The following is a 21,615-nucleotide window of genomic DNA, read 5'->3' on the forward strand; positions in this document are numbered from 1 at the left end:
TCCGCCTCCCCCGCTGCCCCCTGCTGTCTATCTCCATTGGCTTGCCCGCCTCGACCGCTACCAGCACCTATAAATCTTCCCTCTCAACATCCATCAAGCACCTGTGTTATCGATCATCCCCTGACCACAGCGCAATGTGGCTATTAATACAAAGACTCGCTGACAGGGCGACATGAGGGGCGCGCAGAACGAAGAGGCACCCCAGCGGACTTCAAGCTGGGGGAAGCGATCGAGGGTTCCTTCAAAAGAGGTGGCTTGCAGTTAGTAAATGGTGTCCCCTTGCAAAACAGCCTGGCTGCCCTGCCTCTTCTCCCCATGGAATATGCAAGCGTGGAACAGCACCAGGTGCATTTAGAGGGGTGCATTTCTGCAGGATACTCTTGGTTCAAGTAGGGCAATGGTGAGGCCAAAAAAGGCTTGACAACACACAGCCGAAGTTCAGTGGGCATTGCAAAGCTGGCCTAAAGTGGGTCGTCCCAAGGGCAGCCCAATGTTCACTTTTAAAAGCAAAACAGAGAGAGAGAGAAATAGAAAATGGGGGTGGGGAAAGAACATGCCTGCACTGCTAATTTATACCAGTTCTATACTAGTCAAAGTGTCATGACTCCCCCCCACCCAATCCCTGGGAATTGTAGTTTGGTGACTGCTAAACAAAACCCTGTTAGAGATCCTCTAAGCCAGGGGTGTCCAACAGGTCGATCGCGATCTACAGTAGTATCTCAGGTTACATAGGCTTCAGGTTACAAACTCTGCTAACCCAGAAATAGTGCTTCAGATTAAGAACTTTGCTTCAGGATGAGAACAGAAATTGTGCTTTTACGGTGCGGCAGCAGCAGGAGGCCCCATTAGCTAAAGTGGTGCTTCAGGTTAAGAACAGTTTCAGGTTAAGAATGGACCTCCGGAACGAATTAAGTACTTAACCCGAGGTACCACTGTACTGGTTGATCATGGGGTGTCCCTGGGCAATTGCGGGACACCCCCCCAGAAGTTCGCCCAGAAGGCTATGTGGCCCGGAGGCTGGAAACAGCTCCCAACATGCCCCAGAATTCTTCTGCAATATGAGAACATTTTTCAACAGAAAGAGATCCTTTGGCCTAAGTACTCAGAAAAGCACATGGAGCCTGGAGGTGCATCAAACAGCAGCATCTCCTCTGGAGATTACTTCTTTCCTTAACTTTAAAATACCTTTCAAATTACCGTATTTTTTGCTCTATAAGACTCACTTTTTCCCTCCTAAAAAGTAAGGGGAAATGTGTGTGCTTCTTATGGAGCGAATGCAGGCTGCGCAGCTATCCTGAAGCCAGAACAGCAAGAGGGATTGCTGCTTTCACTGCACAGCGATCCCTCTTGCTGTTCTGGCTTCTGAGATTCAGAATATTTTTTTTCTTGTTTTCCTCCTCCAAAAACTAAGTGCGTCTTGTGGTCTGGTGCGTCTTATAGAGTGAAAAATACGGTAAACAACATGAGTCTATTTACTGCTTTTTCTCCAGCTGTTGCCTGAAAACCACACAAATGCACCAATGACGTGTGTTTGTGCAGGGGAGGGGGGGAGGGGGACACCTTTCACTCGCCATAATGCCACCTTCCCATGACGGTCTGTTTTGATTGCCAGCCATCAGCAACCGTTTCCTTGTTGATGTTGGCCTCACCTACAGGAAGAACGTCCTGGTATGGCAGCTGAGCAACCAGCACGAGATGTCAAGCCAAAGACAGCCTGGGCTTGGCTTGGTCTTTGTAATGTCTTCTTTCAGGAAGATGAGTATCAAGAAAGAGAAAGAATCAAGACACCCTGGATGAGGTCCTGCAGAGCCAAGCTTGTGTGTTCCAGAGAGCTAAGAACGTACCTGAAGTGTTAAATAGCTTCTGTAAAACAGGTTGTGACTAACACACACACACACACACACACACACACAAAACACAGGATAGCTGGCATTGATCCTGTTTTCTCTTTTTTAAAAATCCTTTTTTTTTTTTTTTTGAGGGGGGGAAAAGAGTTTATATCCCACTTTTATCTCCAAGGAGCTCAAGGTGTGGCATGCATGCCCATGCCCACGCCCCCACCACCACTCCTCATTCAATCCTCACCTCAACTCTGAAAGGTAGGGTCTGGACCAGGGTCACACACAGTGAGCTTCATGGCCAAGTGAGGATTTGACCCCTGGTCTTTTCAAGTCCCAACCTGACACTCTAACCACTATGCCACGCTGGCTCTCGCAATAAAGGTACGTCAGCCTAAGAGACAGTGGCACGCCCAAGGTCATGGGGGTATTCAATGCTTGTGCCACTCACAAGTAGATACACTTAAGTTAATGGGCATTACTAAGATCCACTTATTTCAGTGCGTCTACTTGAGTAGGACTTAGCTGAACGCAACCCACACGGCAGGTTTCATAGTTGGGTGGGGATTAGAGAACAAGAACCCAACACCTATTCAATGCTCTCATCAAATTTATCACTCTCTCTGTATGCCAAGCTATGCCAATTGTCCCACCCGGCCTTGACATGTGGCCCCCAGGTGGTTACCCAGAGGGAAATGTGCCCCTCAGGATGAAAAATGTTCCTCCCCTTGTCCTAAAGGTATGAGTAGAAAGTTGAAAAGTTCTAAGAAGATCAGATCAAGAAGCCAATACTGTTAATATATTGAAGCTGGCTCATGTGGATAGGCCGAACTGGTATGGACAGTCCAGCCTTCAAAAATTCTCTACATAGAATTGTAGAGTTGGAAAGGACCATGAGAGTCAGCTAGTCCCACCCCCAGCAATGCAGGAATCTTTTGGCTTATGTGGAGCTCAAACCCACAACCCTGAGATTAAGAGTCTCATACTCTACCAATTGAGCTACTCAATTTGAAACAGATCCAAGATGCAACAGCTTCCCTTCCAGTTCTCTTGTAACTTCCACAGTCTGGTGCTGACCTAACACCTAATTACGATTAGCACTAACCAGAATTTGTCATCCTAATTGAAGTCCAGAGCCTCCCCCACCACCACACACAAAGTAAAGCCACGGCTAGCTCAGGAAGCAAAGTCCTGCCTTCATAAGGTGTTTATAGGGAGACACCAACAAGACCCCTGCTGTCCCTTTGTAAACAGAGTCTATAGAGGTAGAGAAATCATCTTATCCCTGGCTTGAAACCCATTGCACCACCTCAAGGATCATCTTAACACTAGCCTTGGTTTCCAAACCCACACTGAGTCCATAATTTTGTCTCTTGATACAAGGGGAAATACTTAAGGCATGGCTTTTAGGTGAGCTTCCCATAGGTTATCCAGTGGGATCGTGGATGAGATGGGGCTTTGATCTGATCCAATGGGGCTCTTCTTATGAAATTGGATATTAATGCTTAGCCACAATTAATAAAAAACAGTGCTATGGTTGCAAAGGGTTAATGGTACTGTGACCTGTCTGTACCACCACAGGGTCAGCAGCCCCACAGTAGGAATGGAGGAGCAATTAGTTTTGTTGGCATTTTAATAATCTGCACTTCTTGAACCAAAACATGAACAGAAATACAGTTCCCTTCAGAATTTGCAAATTTTGCAACCCAGCCAATGAATGTGTACAAAAATGCATAAAGTAGAGGGTATACATAAAAATGTGTGTATTGGTGAAAACAACAGACAAAGGTAGGGAAGATCGCTCAAGGCAAAGCTGCATACAAAAACGTGTTTATTTTGAGAAATTCACACTAGAATGTGGAAATGTGGAGAAACTCAATTTAAGAATGGAAAACGGAAGCAACTGAGAGAAACAAAAACTGACCACCCTGCTCCTCAGTTTCATAACCTCCGTCCTGTCCTACCCTTACCAACCAATTAAATGTTTTAAGATCACACGAAGGGCAGGTTTGACAGATGTGGTGATGTGCCATCCATGCCACCATTCCTGTCTACTGTCTCACCCGCCACAGACAAAACATGAAACATGCGTCAATCAGGCTGGAAGCACAACTTTGAGCAGCTGTTCCTTTTTCCTTATGCTTGCTAATTTGGCCAATTCTCCCTTGCAAGGTGCCTTAATTCTAGCAAGAGCTAACCTTGCAAACACACCATATACACATTTAGCTTGCACCACACAGAGCTACAATTCCCAGCACCCTAAGCAAACTATACCCCCCCCCGGATTCTTTGGGGGAAGCCGTGTGTTTTCATTAGCACAGCCATGAGGAAACCTTTTACTTGTGTAAGTGATCCAGGTACACCTTTGTATACTTGAATGCCCAAAGCCTGTGTCCTAGACTAAGTACACGTGCGCTTTTAAATTTTTATTTAGAACAATAGTCCCCAGCCAAAGAAGGCTCCCAGAGCTATTTACATATAAGCAATTAAAACAGCTGACGTAAGCTGCATACACATCATTCATTTAAAGCAAATTTAAAGTGCATTGCTTCCCTCTGGGAACTACAGCTTACTCCTCAGATAGCTAAAATTCCCAGCACTACAGTTCCCAGGACGCTTGTGGCGGGGTGTGTGTGTGCTTTAAATGTATGATGTGTACCTACTTGTAAGACCCAAAAGATTTACTTTGGATTCACAAAGCAAAAACCGGAAGTCCACTGAAGCTGTTCAGCTCCCTGAATGGCTGGGCTAGGGGTAGCCAATGTAGTGCTATAAGGTGTTGGACTCCCAACTCCCATCAGCCCCCACCAGCACAACCAATGGCGAGAGATGATGGGAATTGTAGTCCAACTTGGGATCCTGACAGACCCCCTTTGCTTGATTTTTTTTGTTTGTTTGTTTAAGTGTTGGGGAAGTCTAAAAAGGGAAAAAGTATCACTATTTTGATTCCTGAAAAAAGGAAGCTTCTAACGATGCTTAAAAAAAGAAATAAAGGGAACGGCACCACATGGAGCCGCTTCTTTTAAAAAGATAGACACACACACTTAAGGCACTACTATATCAGCTATGTGAATGGCTTCAGAGTACTGAAGAGAAAAATTACCCTGGAGACCTCAGGAGACTGAAATATTTCCCCTTTCAGGAAAGGGAAGAGGGTGGAAGGAACCTCCCCACCAGCGTTGGGGTTTTGGCGTCGAGAATGCATGGGACTTGTTTGTATCTAATTAAACATTCTTTCATCGAGGACAACCGAGACAGCAACTCCAAGGTGACCAGACTGCTTAGGGGGGAGGAGGCAGGGCACCTTTGCAGACTTGGAAAGGAAGATCAAAGGAAGGAGAGGAAAGGAAGGCAGGTAAAATCAAGTCAGGCTGTTCCCAGACATGTTGCAAAGGGTAGAGACAAGACAAAACAACCACAGGCGTGCAAGGTAATAGAGTATGCACGACATAGTGTGGGACCAGTTCAGGACAATGGTTAATCTCGGAGGCAGGTTGCCTCTGGAAAAAGACCTCAGTGAACCTCAGGGTTTCCTGGATCCGATGCCCTCCAGATGTTTTGGTCTACGATTCCCATCAGCTCCAGCCAGAACAGCTGGGAGTCAACGTCAATGGAAAGGGGTGCCATGTTGGGGATGAAAGGCTGGCTTACACCCAACCCACCTCACATCCCAGAAATACCACCCACCTAGAATAGATGGAGGACTAAGGATTGGCTTGTATGTGTCATGTGGCTGAACTGTCAAACCTGCTGCTTAATGCTGGGTGGTGCAGGGAGGTGAAATGAGGGGGCTTGCTTCAGAGCAGTAGTGAAGTTACCTGAAAGGTTCAAGGGTGCTTAAGAATGAGTGGCTGACATTTTGTTTTTGGCCCCTCTTACAAGGATGACATCTCCCCCTAGAATGCCCCAGGTGTGCTGTTAATGCAGGGGCAACGGGAAGAATGCTGGCCTTGATTTGTGCCTACCAGTTTTTACTCACTGAGTGCCCAATTCATTTTGTAGGGCAAGAATTGACTGTGTGACTGGGAGGTGATAAGGTATCACCCCCCCCCCATCAAAATGGTGTTTCAATTAAATGAAAAAGAGTTTAAATGGTGTCACCAGAAAGGATAGTTTGGCTACATGCTAAATCAGTCGTGTGGATCACTTCACCCCGTGACAAACTCTCCAGGGGTCTACACGACTCAAATTCTCTACCTTCCCAATTGGTTGTGCAAATTACCCTTTTCTGCATTTAAGTATGAGTTGTCACCCATTTTGATTGCCCTGATGAAGACAAAAAACGAAAGCGGGTAAAAAGAAGGAAAAGCAAGAAACCCCAAATCACAGTCAACCTCTACAAGAACAGCCTTCCATATTTTTAAGTGGTATCCAACAATCCCACCCCCAAATGCATCGTTATATAAACTCTTGGCCTACCATACAAAGAGGGGCCCCAAAATTGGTACCTGCAAGAGGTCTCACGGAAAGAGATGTTCAGATCCCAATGTGCATGTATCCTGTTGAGAGAGGAGGAGGAGGGGGGAAAGGGAGAAAGAGAGAAAGAGAGAGAGAACTTTCAGTCGCAGGTGCTGAATAGGATGTTACAGCTCAGAGAAGCTCAGGCTCACGGACTAGGGGGGAGGTAACACTCCCTCCTCTTGTAACCTCTGTCTAAAGTATTGTGTGCACCCTCTCCCACCTTTTCAATGCTAAAACACAGCATAGAGTGTCTATCTGCACAGACATTTGCCACAAACCACAGTTTACCTTTAAACCTGGGATGCAAGCAAGCTTCAGTCTGTGGCCTGAAACTCTGTCTTAGAGCTAGTCACAGTTAATGTTGGCACAGAGGTAGCACAATAGTTAATGGTTTGTGGGGTGGGGGAATCGAGTTTGAAGGAGGAAAGGAACAGAGGTGACTGGGGCCTACTGAGACTGGTGGGGCAGAAGGCAGGGAGCCCTAAAGTAGGTGGAGCCATAGCCAATGTCAGGTGGAGCCATTGTTCATCCTGCCAATCTGTCAAAAATTGAGAACCAGGAGGAGGAAGCCAAGGGCCATCTCCAGGGATGGATGCTATGAAGAAGGAAGGCGTATGGTGGCTGCTAAGGGCAGGCTGAGGTTGGTGAGGAAGTGCCTTGTTCATTCACTGCAAGAAAGAGAACAGTGAAGAAGTAAGGCAGTCCTGATGCCTTCAACTATTAAGGGACCAGGAAATGTTATGCCTTCACCAGGGCAAAGTACTGCTTTAAAAAGTGAGCTGAATAAGCTGGCAAAAAAGCACGTTGTAAGGAGAGCCCTGTTGCTGGATCAAGCCCGTGGCCCACCATAGTCCAGCACTCTGTCCTCACAGTGGCCAGTTAGGTGCCTGAATAGGAAGCCCACAAAAGCAGGATCCCACCTGAGATTCCCAGAAAATGTATTCATAAGCGGATGATAATGAATAAGTGGATAAGGGACGCTGGTGGCAGTGAGAGATTGTGTCTCAAGTAACAAGATGATCTTCCAGGAAGGAGAAGAAGCCGAGGCCTGACATGTATTAAGGAAGCCCAAACACTGCCTTGCACCACACACACACAAAAAAAACCCCGGTCACACTCCCTCCAGCTGTAAATAAATCATTAGCCCTTTCCCCGCCTCTGAAATTAATTCTGCATGTTCCGCCCGCAAGCTGGAGAGACAAGATTCCAGACAAGAGGCAGCCTAAATTTAGATGCTGACAAGTGACAGCGGATGGGATTTCCCCACCCCCAGCAAGCCTCTGAAGGCTGCCTCAGGCAACCTACTTCATTTCAGATTCAGGATCAAGTCCCCAGGTGGGATGATGCTCAGCCCCTGACTGGCTACTGGGGCTCTCTCACAAACTCACCTGGGAAGTCCAGGCACAGTAGGGCTAGAAACACAGGGTGCTGCCTTACACAGAGTCAGGTCAAGGGTCCCCTTAACTTAACATTGTCTACACTGATTGGCATCAGCTCTCCAGGCAAGGGACATTCCCAACCCTAGGGATTGAACCTGGGACCTTTGGCGGGCAAAGCAGATGCTCTACAACTGAGCTAAAGCCCATCACTAACCAGCTGATGAATTTCGATCTCCAGGCTGGTTTCAGCTTCCCTCCACTTCCTCCACCCACCAGATTCTGGGAAACTGTGACAAGTCTACCAGTCCGTCTTCCCTGTCCTGGGAAGACTCCTTTGTAATTTCAAATCTTGGCTTGGCTTGAGCTCCCGGATCATCATTTTCTGCATGGGAGTTCTAGAAGCTGTGGATTCACTTTCAGGCTTAGCTCATCAGAGGCCAAACAGGAGGACCAGAGCAAAACAGCACGCTCCCCAATTGTGATTCCCCACTTTTAAATGGCTCAGGACTGCAATACCTCAAGGACCACCTCTCCCTATATGAACCGGCCCAAACCCTGAGATCATAATCTGAGGCCTTTCTTTCGTGTGCCTCCTCCACAAGGGGTCCAGAGAGTGGCAACAGAGGAATGGGGCCTTTTCTGCAGTGGCTCCCCACTTGTTGAAAGCTTTCCTCAGGGAGACTCGCCTGGTGCCTTCGTTGCATATCTTTAGGTGTCAGGCAAAATCATTCCTCTCTTCCCAGGCCTTTGGCTGATTAAACAATCTATGGCCTTTTAAACTGTTATGGGGGAGATGGGTTGTTTTCATTTGTTACTATGCATTTTGTATTTTTGTGTTTTTATATTGCAAACTGCCCCGTGATCCTCAGATGAAGGGCGGTATGGAAATTTAATTAATTAATTAGTCATAAAAAATAGATAAATACATTCCCAGCAGAGCCTTGCTGCCTCTGGCGGGGTGGGGGACATAGCCCTAGTGGCTGGTAGATACTGACAGCCTTATCCTCCATGAATTTATCTAATCCTCTTTAAAAGCCATCCAAATTGGTGAGCATCACTAGATCTCATGGGAATGAAAAAGTCATTTATTTTATCTCGTCTTCATTAAGGATGTAAGAGAAGCCTGCTGATCAGGCCAGTGGCTTATCTAGTCCAGCATCTTGTTCTTATAGTGGTCAACCAGAAGCCTCTAGGAAACCAGAAAGTGGGACCCAGCAAACAAACATTATTGTCTCTGACCACGGAGGCAGAACATAGCCTTCCTGGCTATTAAGTCATCGATAGCTCTCTCCTCCATGAATTTGCCCAATCCTCTTTAAAAGCCATCCAAGTTGGTGGCTATCACTGTCTCCTGTGGGAGTAAGTTCCAATATTCTGCTCCATTGAGTATCTCCCAGTTCTAGCATTATGAGGAGCAGAACCTCTGTCTATCCGCTTCCTCCACACCCTGTACTATCTTATACACCACTATCAACCCCCCCTCTTACCCCCCTTTTCTCTAAACCGAAAGGCCCCAAATGCTGTAACCTTTTCTCACAGGGGAGTTGCTCCAACGCCTTGAACATTTTTGGTTGCCCTCTATCTGAACCTTCTCCAGCTTTCTACAATATCCCTTTTTGCATGAGACGCCCGTTTCCCCCCAATAAGGCTTAAGATGGCTCAACATCAAAGCCGGCTTGGCTAGCATCAGAGTCTATTTTGCAAGAGAGAGAGAGGGAGGTGAAATTAAGCGCTGCAGTGAGGAGCGCATATTCATAACTTGGCAACTGCAGCTATCTGCGGAGCTGGATAATTAAACACCCATATTTAAACAAATGAGTAGGTAAGAAATGAAATTAAATCCCAATTATCTTCTATCTCCTACCCCCTCTCCTGTCCTCTTCCTTTTCTGGGTAGCTTAACCAAGCTCTGGCTCTGTCGTCGTCCCCCCTTTAGTTTCTATGGTGTTATCTCCAATTAGATTTCTGGGGCTAATGTGCGTTTCGCTTTAGCGGGTTATTCATTCAATTGAAATCAAATTACTAATAATTTGCAAGCTATCAAGCTGCACGAGTCGTGTATTTGGGTGGGTTGGAGGGACCAAGAAGGCTCCTTATAAATTACTAATAATTAAATGGGGGGGGGGAGAGAAAGATTTGAAGAGGGGGTTAGAGTGGGGTGGGAGCTTGAAGCAAACAGCAGCAAGGCAGCTGCTGATGCTCCCTTTCTCTGCTGCAACCTCCCCTGCCCTTCCTCTAACACACAATCAGTTACACAGGGTTTAATAAGAAAAGCCAGATGTGTCCCTCAACAACCAGAGGCAAGGCTTCCTCTCTGCTTGGAAAAGCGAGGGGAAGCAGAAGGCGGCCTGGGAAAGGGGCCACCAATCAGTGGTAGGGCTTTGTATGCAAGAGCTGCCAGGCTCAATCCCCACTTGCATCGCCAGGTAGGGCTCAGAAAGCAGCTTGGAGGGAAGCTGGCAATCACTGTGTGCAAAGACAGACCAAAGGCCTGACTCTGAATAAGGCAGTGCCCTCTGTTCCCAGTAGTTGATGGCATCTGTCTATCTTGAGAGACCATGGAAGAATGTGTCATGGGAGCAGGGGTGCGGAATATGTTCCTGTGTCTTAAGGAAAGCTCTTTAAGCTCAGGGGAGGCGTGCCAACTTTGCATATATCAAACACAAAAGTACATAATAAAAAACAAAAGCAAACCAATAATCCGTATTTTAAAGGAGATAGGATGCTAGCCAAAGGGCTGGTTGAAGCGGAACATTTCTGTCTGGCACCTAAAGGTGTATAATTAAGTTGCCAGCTGAACCTCCCTGGGGAGAACATTCCACAAGCAGGGTGCCACTGTGGAAAAGGCGCGTTCTTGTGTTGCCACCCTCTCGTGGAGGAGGCACACAAAGGAGGACCTCATATGATGATTGCAAGGTTCAGATTGGTTCATCTGGGGCTAAGTGGCCTTTGAGGTATTGTGGTCCTGAGCCATTTAAAGCTTTATAGGTCAAAACCAGCACTTTGAATTGGGGTCAGAGACTAATTGGCAACCAGTGCAGTCAGGCCAGGATCAGCATTATATGCTCAAATCATCTTGCTCCAATGAGCAACCTGGCCGTCCTATTCTACACTAGCTGAAGTTTCCAAACCATCTTCAGAGGCAGATCCCGGGTTCAGTCCCTGGCATCTCCAGGTACAGCTGTCTGGAGAGCCGCTGTCAGTCAGTGCAAACAATACGGAGCTAAAAGGACCAATGCTCCAACTCCGTACAAGGCAGCTTCTTTTTCATTTTTAAAATAAATAAAAAACATGCAAGAAACATGCGTATCAATAAATAAACATGAACTATAAGCCAATACAAAAGTGACTAATTGTTCATTCTATTGACAAAATTACAACAGACATCCTGGCATTTTCTTAGAAATGCAAAAAAACAGACACAATAGTAATTTGGGTCCTCAATCCCGTAGGTCTCTCATAAATTTCCATTGAGTTTGAGGTAGCCTTCTCGTTTGATCGTACAGGAGCATAACGGATCTTCCTGGCAGCTTCTTAAGGGAGCAGATGTAGCTCTGGGGTAGAGCATCTGCTTTGCATGCAGAAGGTCACAGGTTCAATCCTCTGCATCTCCAGGTAGGGCTAGGAGAGACCCATGTCTAAAACCTAGAGAGCCAATGCCAGGCAGTATAAACAAAACTGAGCTAGAAAATTCAGTGGCCTGGCTCAGTATAAGACAGACTTCTATACCCCAAGTGTTGCATTTTAAAGTGCTGTAACCCACTCTGAAGGGTGGCGCTGTGGGTTAAACCACAGAGCCTAGGGCAAGTTCAGAAGGTCAGCGGTTCAAATCCCCGCAATGGGGTGAGCTCCCGTTGCTCAGTCCCAGCTCCTGCCAACTTAGCAGTTTGAAAGCACAAAGTGCAAGTAGATAAATAGGTACCACTCTGGAGGGAAGGTAAACGGTGTTTCCCATGACCCGGAAGCTGTATGCCGGCTCCCTCGGCCAGTAAAGTGAGATGAGCACCGCAACCCCAGAGTCGTCCACGACTACTGTTAACAGACAGACAAATTGACTGATAGTACATAAAATATATAGATATAATCAGACACATTCAGAAATCTAACAGGCCAAGGTGTTGTTAGGTTCTTAAAGGCCCAAGATGCAAATCTGCATAAATAGACAGAGTGCCTCTGGGAAAGTTTAGATGACTCACTGGAACCTGTGCTTTTCAGCAGGTATGCAAAAAGAAAAGAAAAGAGTTTAACAAACTGATAAGAAAGGCAGGAGATCTGCGTTTATAGCCGGCTAAGTTTTCCTCAGAATAAACTCACCAAAATTAATGCACACAAGTTGGTAGTGTCCATTAACTTCAACAGGTCTACTAGAACAAGTCTGGTTGGAGATATTGGGTTGTATGCAATGCTAGCGCTCCGGTAGATCTATTGGAAGCTAATGGACATGATGTAGGTCCACTGTAGGTCTGCTCTAAGTGGGATTTAGCTGGGGCACAGGCCTCAGGAAAAAGACTGCAACTTATACCAGCATTTTCACCCATATATGCAATTTTACACCCTTGTAGATAGTTTCTGTGTGTAATATTTGTTGGATATCTGAGTGTCAGCTCACATATTATTTCACAGAGTGCGAATTTGGAGAGGTTCTCATTACTCCACCATCCCTAACATAGACTTAGGTGCTTTTGCTCTCTGGGGCTTGTTGGAAGAGGGACCAGCTTGCCTTATACAAACTCAGAAAAATTGTCCCTTTAGCTCAATACTGTCTACACCGACTGGCAGTGGCTATCCAGCATTTCAGGCAGGGAGCCTTTCTGAGCCCTACCTGGAGATGCTGTATATTGAACTTGGAACCTTCTCCGTGCAAAGCAGGTGCTCCACCTGGCTCCCTTTTAGGAAGGGATTTCTCCCAGCACACACTCAGCCTCCCCCTCTGCGCTGCCTGCCAGTTCCACAGCACAATAAAGTAGCCATTTCCGCTCACTATCAAATCTAAGTCCTCATTAGAGCCGCTGCCGCTTCCTGGCACTCTGGATCAAATCCAGCGCTCGTTTCCCAGACGGATCTTAAATGTATTTTATTTATTAGGGTGACAGTCATTACTATGAAGCGGCGGCGGCAGCAAGCAGCTGTGCTGGAGGAGGAAATGTCAGGAGAACACCGAAGGGCTAGGCTGAGGAACAGCATCACTGGCAGGGAACGCAGTGGCAAAAGCCCAACCAGAACTGAACCTAGGAAGCTGGGCCCTTGAATGGTGGTACAAACAGGCCTAGAGATTTCTCCTCCCCGCTGTCCTAACCACAGCACCTCTCTATACTACTACTTCTTTAGCAATCACTCGTAGCAGAGTAATATTGTCTTCCATGAACACGGTCTTAACCGTGAGTCTGTAAGTGACTGAGGAGGCCAGTTCTGGATCCACATGTCCTTCCACAGTGGGGGAGTTGATCAAGGTGAGGGTTTGCCAAACGTGCCTTCCTCTTAGCACGTTTCTCCCTTTCATCCTGAGTTTAAGCGTCCTCGAAGTCCATGACACCTTTGGTAAAGGCTGTTCTCCAACTGGAGCGCTCGCAGGCCAGTATTTCCCAATTGTCCTTGTTTATACTACATTTTTTTAGATTTGCCTTGAGAGTGTCTTTAAACCTCTTTTGTTGACCACCAGCATTACGCATTCCATTTTTAAGTTCGGAATAGAGTAGTTGCTTTGGAAGATGATCATCAGGCATCTGCACAACATGACCAGTCCAACAAAGTTGATGTTGAAGAATCTTTGCTTCTTCCAGTTCCAGTAGTTCACCTGTCTTCCCAAGTGATGTGTAAGAATTTCCAGAGATACTGTTGATGGAATCTTTCAAGGAGTTGCAAGAATTTGCCGGCTGCAGCTAATAAAGAGATGCCTCGATAATTTCCGCAATCTGTTCTATCTGCCTTCACAGCCATTGTAACATAACACTTGTTATCTTCTGCCTGTTCTGCCGTTGAGGACTTCTTGGATCATTCTTTGTCTAGCTCCTAGCTCCTCCCCTTTGACAACCCTGGTGGGAGTATGGGACTCCCGACGGCTTCGCTTACAAGGGTCATAGGAACATGCAGGTCCACTCCCCACAACAAGGTGATGATCCAGTGAGTGAGACCACTCTATACTTAGGGATGCGTGAACACACCAACTTTGATTCCTCTCAATTTCTCATTTTTCCAGTCTTAAATTTAGTTCTCCACATTTCTACATCAGTCTCCAGTGTTTTGTTGTTTTTGAAGGCCCCATGAAAACTCATCAGCATTTTAATGCAAACTCCTAATAATATACTGTACATACTGTTGTATGGAATTTTGCATAACATACATTTTAGTTTTAGTCTGTCTACCTAATAGAACTACTACTTTAAGGATTAGTGCCCAAGTTTGCTTTTTTCCTCTTCCCTCCCTATCCCTCTTACCTTTAGTGATTTTTTTAAGATTGTAAGCCTGCAGGCAGGGACTTGTCTTGCTTAACTTATTGTATGTAAGCTGCTCTGAGACCCTTTTTTGTTGCTGAAGTGCAGAGAACAAAAACACTAAATAAACTGATTGATTGATCAATTGTAGGGCTGGCCCTTATGTCAAATCCCAGACCTGGGCATCTTAGAGTCTTTTATCTTCATCTTTTAAAATTAAATTTCTATACACCCTTCATCCAAGGATTGTGGCGCATTTAAAATATAAAACGCAAATCTACATAACATACACTACCATGACGACTTGCAACAAACACACACATATACCAGTGGGTAGATGGTCCCATAAAAGCCTCAAAAGAACACGTTTGGCTGGAGATACTGAGCTGTATGCAATGCTAGTCCTACTTGGGAGTAGACCCTTTGGATGATAATAAATACGACTGAATGTAGGTACATAAATTTAAATGGGTCTGCTCCGAGTAGGATTTAGTTGAGCATAATTCTCAGTAGAGAGATTCCTACTTACGAAGGTTCCCAGAGAAGATGGGAGCCACAGACCTGACCCACTCCCTGCCCCCTTTGCACACAGCTGCGTCCCACAAGTGCCAGAAACATGTAAGGAGGGCAGGGGAGCAGGGATGCAGAATGGGGGGGTGGGGGGGAGAATGGGGGCTGCTTTGGTTTGAACTCCAATCAATTAGAGAGGCAAAGAGCAGCAGCCTTCAGGGATGTCAGAAATAGATTTCCACTTAAGAGCACCAGGGATGCGGCTGACAGACTGACAGCCCCAAACCATTAAAGCCTTCACGGAGGCTGGCAATTTTGCTATTAGAAGATGGAAGTCTGGGTAAGAACGGCGCGGTGACCCGGTTCACTGGAGGCAAAGTGGAAAGGAAATGGGGGCAGGGGAAGGGGGGAAAGCAGCGGAACGGGGGAGGAGGGGGGCGGACAGAAAGTCCCCCCCCCACCGCTAAACCGCAGAGACACTCAGCCCATCAGTCAAAATAATAGCGGCGAAATGAGGGGAATTCTAAAAACGTATATCTGACCCTCCCTTAACCTCATCCATCAATCTTTCCACACCTCCCTTGTTCCAATCCGTATTCTCGCTTCCCAACCCTCTCCCCCTCTCTTCTTCGAATTAACTGCGGGCTGTACGGACAACTCCCAGCACATTGGCGGGACACCAATAAAATATCCCAGCTACCCCCGGAGCTGTTTTGCCTGCTCAACCCGCGAGACTGCCGATTTAAAAGAGCATTCCCCACCAGCCCCAAGCCAAAAGGACTGTTGCCAGTTTTAAAAGACGCGTTTTGGTTGCGCTTCTTCTTGCTGGTAGGGGCACTTGACGTCAGCTGCAGGGGCCTGCACCGAAAGGTAGATTTCTCCATGAGTGGCTGTTAGTCGCTGATAGAAACTGAAGACCGTTCCATCAGATTCCTATTCTTTGTCTAGGGTGGGTGGGCTGGAGTGAGGATCTTAAGCGTTCAAACACACATACTAATAGGATACAAAATGTTGTTCCACTTAATGCAAGCCAGAGGCAGAAAAACTATAGGGGACGCCAAATAATTGTGGGATGCCAGTTGATGAGAATCACAAGTGAGGAGAGTCCTGTTGCTCTTGGGTCCTCTGCCGGTGTGCCAGAGGCATCTTGTTGTCAAGAGATAACAAGATGATGGGCTATGATGGGCTACTGGCCTGCCCGATCCAGCAGGGCTCTTCTTACTTAGCTTATTTTATTAGTGACTCAGCTGGTTAGTTTAAACCAAGGGTGGGGAAGCTCAAAGTCCAGGCCTCCAGGCAGCGGAGGTATAGGATCAGAGTTTGCATTCTCCTAGATGTCAACCTGGGAAGGTAGCCCAAGCCCCACCTGCCCCTCGCTTCCCTCTACAGGAGGTGCAGAAACTGTGTTCTCGACCACTGGACCAACTTATCAGTCTCCATCCGTTCAATCTGCCAAAGCCTGTCTTTGCATGCAGGGAAGTACCTAACTCGCCGAGGGTTTGAGATCCATTGGACACCCTCACCTGGTTTTGCCGGCCACTCAAAGCCATTCCCAGGGTGTGGCCACCGTCACATGCCGACAGCTTCTAGGAGCCACAGGTGAGAGCTGAGTGCAGGGTGGGGACCAAAGGTAGACACACTTACCCAGAAGGAGCACGACATGTCCGCCACAAGAGGTACTACCCCTCCCCAAACACCCCATACACCCTTGACTGTAGCTACTGTACAAAGGCTAAGAGTCACCTCTGTTGTCTTACTCACCCTGGACCTACCCACCACTAGCATGTGGCCCTCATAAGATTGCCTACAAGGAAATGTGGCCCCTGACTGAAAAGGGTTCCTCACTCTTCGTGACATGAAAGACCACCTGCTCTTTGACTTGTGACCCAGTGCTCACTTAGTAGCCTACTTGCTTCTTGCCAGCTCTTTCTCGCTCTCTTCCTTCAGTAACTTTGCCCAGGAGCTTTGCGTCTCTTGGCTCCACTACCCTCTTCCTTTTCAGCTTATTCTGCCCAGGCTGCATCTCTGTTGCTTCCCCCACCTCCTGACCATTTGTATCTACTAAGGATTTTCATCCTATCAGGCATTATGACCTTTTGCTTCACCTTTGGAAGCTGCAGTGTCTGTCAACATTCTATTCCGGCAGCGTTCCCCGAGCAGTAAGGAATGCTAACATCACAGGCAGATCAATGAATGGCTAGTTTCTCAGGGAAGCAAACAGTTTTCAGCCTATAGGCAGATAAATTACCTGAGCCCCAAGTGTCAAGAGATAACCTCTTCCTTAATATTCCAAACCACACAGTTTGTAAATCATTCTGTGTTAAATATGGTAGTACTATTTTGAAGTGGTACAGAGGATCTCAGTAATCCTCATTCCTACCCTGTAAGGCAGGCCAGCACTATTTTTGTAGGCGGGGTAGGGGGGGAAAGGAGCTGAGATTGAAAAATACTCAGTGGCCATATTCAGACATCACATTAAACCATGGTTTAGTGGAGCCAGGCCTACTCTCAGGCTCATGTGTTCCTCCCTTCCCCTCACACATGGTTAGGAGGATGAGTTTGGACTAACCTGAAAAAGGGTTTTACTAATCTATTGGGGGCTACCAAGAGAAGAACTGAATGTTGCATTCCTATGCTGGGCATGGAAGAAGCAAGTTTCCTATCTCTAACAACCCCACTTTGCTGCTAGCCCTCCTCTGGCAGACCACTCACTTGCAATTCCAGGTCACTATAGGCCAGAGTGTAATTGAAAGAACGAGTTAAGGGATAGCAAAAGCTTCCAAGCTCCAATCTCTCTCAGTGGAGCAAAGAAAGCAGAAGAGAGGGAGGACAAAAACCAGGAGACATAGACAGACATCTTCTCGACACACTAAACCGTGGCTTAACACAGGGCAGGGAACCTGTAGAGGAGGATTATTAGTTTGTTTTGCTTTTGTTCTTCTTTTTATTGCATATTTGTGTTGTTTTAACTTGTATTTTTATTCTGTGAAATGCCCTGAGATCTTCAGACAGAAAACAAACAAGCAAGCAAATATAGACATCTAAGATTATAGCATCCTGGACCATTGGCCAGGTTGGTTGGGGTTGATGAGAGTTGGGAGTCCAAACAACTGGAGGGCACTATGCTGAGAAAGACTGGCTTAAAAGTGCATGGCAAAGTATTCTGAACTCATTGGTCTCAGAATCAAAATCTGTAGCCAAGGATGTAGTCAACTGGGGATTTTTCTAGCCTTGAGACCTTCCATAAAAACAGAGTGAGGCTGAAATCACAGGTACACTGGGAGGCAAGCGCCACTGGTGTACGTTACGCACAAAACTGGGATGCAAAATCTCAGAGGAAACCACTTTAGTAGATGACCAAGCCAACGACTAATAGTTAAAACTTTCTCTCCTCTTCTCTCTTTCCTGACTGTATTTTCTCGCCAATGAGCCCAAGCAAATCACTATAATTAAAATTCTGAAGATAAAAGCATTTTATTGGTTTGCAAACCCTGGGTATTCATCTAACAAACTATTCGCCTCCCTCCTTAGTAAGACAAAGCAGAGCCACTGGAACAGAGGCGCTGAATTAAATGGGTAGTTAAAAAGGAAGGATGAACAATTTGGAGATGCTTTGTGCCTGGCTCCATAGCACATCGTGCACCCGTGGTAGAGAAGGACGCAGACCTATTGCCCAGCTTTACATGCAGAATTAATAAACTGCATCCACAACAATGGCCACAAGAAACAGGGTGTCAAGTCAGAGATGCTTCTTTTTCCGTTAGGGTGGGGGTTTGGGGGAGGAGATGCTGTGCCACTCCAGCTCCCCAGACCTCTGCTGTTGGTGACCCGGCAAAGTGGGAGGAAAATGGCTTAGTGACTGGCAAGCAACAGGCACATAAAACCCCCTCACACACAGAACTAGAAAAGCAATTACACGCCTTTGCTCTCCCATTCCTTTGTTTTTATAGGGCTTGTTTCGGAATCCAAGCAACTCTGTGCATTAGCGAGCGCAGGGAGAGGATGGTGGTGGTGATGATGATCAAGAATAGCTGTAATGATACACTTGGGGGGTGGAGGGCAATGAGACACAGCTGCAATACATTTTCATTGCCTCTCCGTTACAAGGTATTACACAATGCATGCTTTCCCAGAGGAATCCAAAGTCTGGACTCTCTTTGGGGATTGCTTTGTTTCCCCAGAGGGAAAAATTGCCTCTCCTCTACCCATGGCAGCTATATTGCCAGGGGTGTAGAATATAGGAAATTGTTTTATACTGAATCAGACCATTGGTCCATCTAGCTCAGTATTGTCGGCACTGACTGGCAGAAGGTCTCCAGCATTTCATACATGGGTTTCTCCCAGCCCTAGCTGGAGATGCTGGGGATTGAACCTGTGACCCCCTTGATGTGGGGTAGCATATCTGCTCCAATAGAGTCTTTGCCTGTACTTGTACACTTGTAAATAAAGCAAATATTTTTAAATGACATTCAAATCTCCAGTGATCTCTCCTCTAAAGAAAATCAAACCCACTGCCCCTGGAATCTATTATGACTCAGGGAAGTGGGGAAAGCACAACAAATATGTTTTTTACGGCATAACTCTTCTACAAGAAGTGTGATCACAGAATCTTACTGTCTAGGCTTGCTTTCAGGGCATGTGGATTTTTATGAGCACTACATGACATCACAGCATGCCAACCAATGGCTTTCAAAGGGGATATGCAGCCATCCAATCAGAGACTTTTTGCAGTCTCACAACTTGCAACCGCTGGGGTAGAAGCACAAATGATCAACTCACACTCAATGCTTTGGGGTGTGGGGGGTAAGATAGGAAATCACAATAAACAAAATTACCTTCTTTTCATGATACTAATATGCAAATCCTCCTCTTGCTTGACATCAGGGTGGTGACCGTTGACCTTGTCACTCTCCTCACTGTCGTCACTGTGTGAGAAAATAGAGGGAAGCTCTTTCTTTGGGGTCCTGGTAGGAGGCAAGGGGATGGTCCTCTTCTCAGCAAGGCGACCCCGATTCTGTGGAAGGGGAGATATCCGGAGTCGAAGGAAGGGAAGGGGGGAGAGAAAGAGGAAAAGATCAGATTAGGTGACTCAGTCAAGATGTGCTGAAGGGGGGAGGTTTTTTAAATAAAGTCAGTCATCTGTTGGGGTGGCTCTGTTGACACCTCCATAATCCCTATGCAAAACAAACTATAGTTAATGTTAATGGTGTGAACAAACCATCATCAAAGCTGAGGCGTACAGCAGATTATCAATTAGACCTTCATTTCTTACATTACAGAATGATTAAAAGCACCAGAAAAGGCTGCTGCACCTTTGTCTGAATCTTTTGTGGCTCTTTATCCACAGCTCTATAGCTGTTGGGTGGTGATAGCTCCTTAACCAGTTTGACAGGAGACTGGATTCCTATGCAATACTAAATTGTGGTTAGCATTAACTAATTTTGTAAACCAAGTAGATGCTTTAATTAATGAGTAATCTGTAAGCACAGTTAATAAACCATAGCTAAGCTGCAGGGCTCACAAGTACAGTGGAACCTTGGTTCTCAAACGCAATCCATTCGACTCCCAAAACCGAAACCAAGGTGCAGCTTCCGATTGGCTGCAGGAGCTTAAAGCGGAAGCCGCGTCGGTTGTTTGACTTCCGAAAAACGTTCAAAAACCGGAACACTTGCTTCTGGGTTTTCGGCATTTGGGAGCCGATTTGTTTGTCAACTAAGCAGTACAAGAACCAAGGTTTCATTGTAATGCTATGCCATGGTTTAATAAACCATAGTTTAATGCACCATGGTGCTTGGGAACCCTGAGAAATGGGAGGAAACAGCAGTGGATGGGAGACAGCAGAGGAAAAAAGTGGCAGGCACAAAAGGGTTAAATACCCCTCCCACTTGCCACTCTAAAAATGCCTCCACACCCCCCCCCCCAATATTTTACATACAGTATTCAGCAACCAACACAGGAAGGTTCCAAATATGCAACAAAGTATTCAGTTGCACCCTAACAAAAATGACACTCCTGGTTGTTTTTTAAATTGAAGCCATTCCTGGAAATCTGAGCACAGCACCTATATTGAGCATTTACTCCAGCAATTGATGCTTTCGCCAGGGACCCCCAGAGCTCAATGCCCAACCTCCCCGCTCCACCCCCACAGCTAGATGTCGCAGTGCACCTCTTTCCCGCTAAGTCACAATTTATCGCATCAATTAAGAGTCAGCGGCCTGCAAATTCCCAACACACAACTGCCACGGGACTGCCTCGAGTGCGGCTCCAGAAGCTGAGGAGGGGGACGGTGCCGATCTCAGCTCATAAAAATCATTTAATGGCCATTATGGTACCTAAGAGCAGTTACTTGGTCTCAGTGGCTGCTCAGGGACTCATCATACTTAACTAGAGAAGGGGGAAGGAACAGAGGGTGTGTGTTGGGGATTGAGAACAGCCCTCGCGGAAACTATTCAGAGCCCCACACACAGAGAAATAGGGGGTCCTGTTAAGCTTCCTTTAACAGCCCTGCCAGGCTCACAATCGGGGGTGGCTCAAGTGCACACTTATGGGTCAAGTGGCCTGCATTTGCGACTCTAACACAGCCTCTCCCCCAACTTGGTGCTCAGATGCTTTGGACTACAGACACATTTACACACTGGACTTTCAAGCAGCAATGATCGGTTCTCATAGAATTGTAGAGCTGGAAGAGACCTTGAGGGTCATCTAGTCCAAACCCCTGCAATACAGCGGTACCTCGGGTTAAGTACTTAATTCGTTCCGGAGGTCCATTCTTGAGCTTGTTTGGAGGTTCTAGCAGGGGAGCGCAGCTATCGTATACCCTTGACCGAAGAACGGTACACTCCTTCTATCTGGGATGGTCGTCCTCTTCCACCGAGCGCGCAGCTTCGGGAGGGACGCACATGGAGCGGTGAGGGAGGAAGGGGACACCCGCCTAGCCAGCCAGATCAGCCGAATCAACCCTGGCGATCAATGGGGTGACAGATGTCGCAGCCAGATC

At 46.7% G+C, this 21,615-nt stretch overlaps 1 protein-coding gene across 11 annotated transcripts in view; it reads right to left on the bottom strand.

Annotated features, from left to right (window-relative positions):
• SAMD11 (sterile alpha motif domain containing 11) overlaps positions 1-21,615 on the bottom strand; it is a 297,706-nt gene that overhangs the window by 95,066 nt on the left and 181,025 nt on the right. For 10 of the 11 annotated variants that reach the window (XM_081016053.1, XM_081016051.1, XM_081016046.1 and 7 more), the window contains 2 exons: positions 19,454-19,632; positions 6,287-6,337 (listed from right to left, as the gene is read on the bottom strand). In XM_081016053.1, the coding sequence (XP_080872179.1) occupies positions 6,287-6,337; positions 19,454-19,632 (230 nt within the window). The remainder of the gene's footprint in view (positions 1-6,286; positions 6,338-19,453; positions 19,633-21,615) is intronic. The other variant, XM_081016047.1, reaches the window with a different exon arrangement.

Source organism: Podarcis pityusensis (assembly GCF_964106645.2).
Source record: "Podarcis pityusensis genome assembly, chromosome: 8".
Classification (NCBI taxonomy): domain Eukaryota; kingdom Metazoa; phylum Chordata; class Lepidosauria; order Squamata; family Lacertidae; genus Podarcis; species Podarcis pityusensis.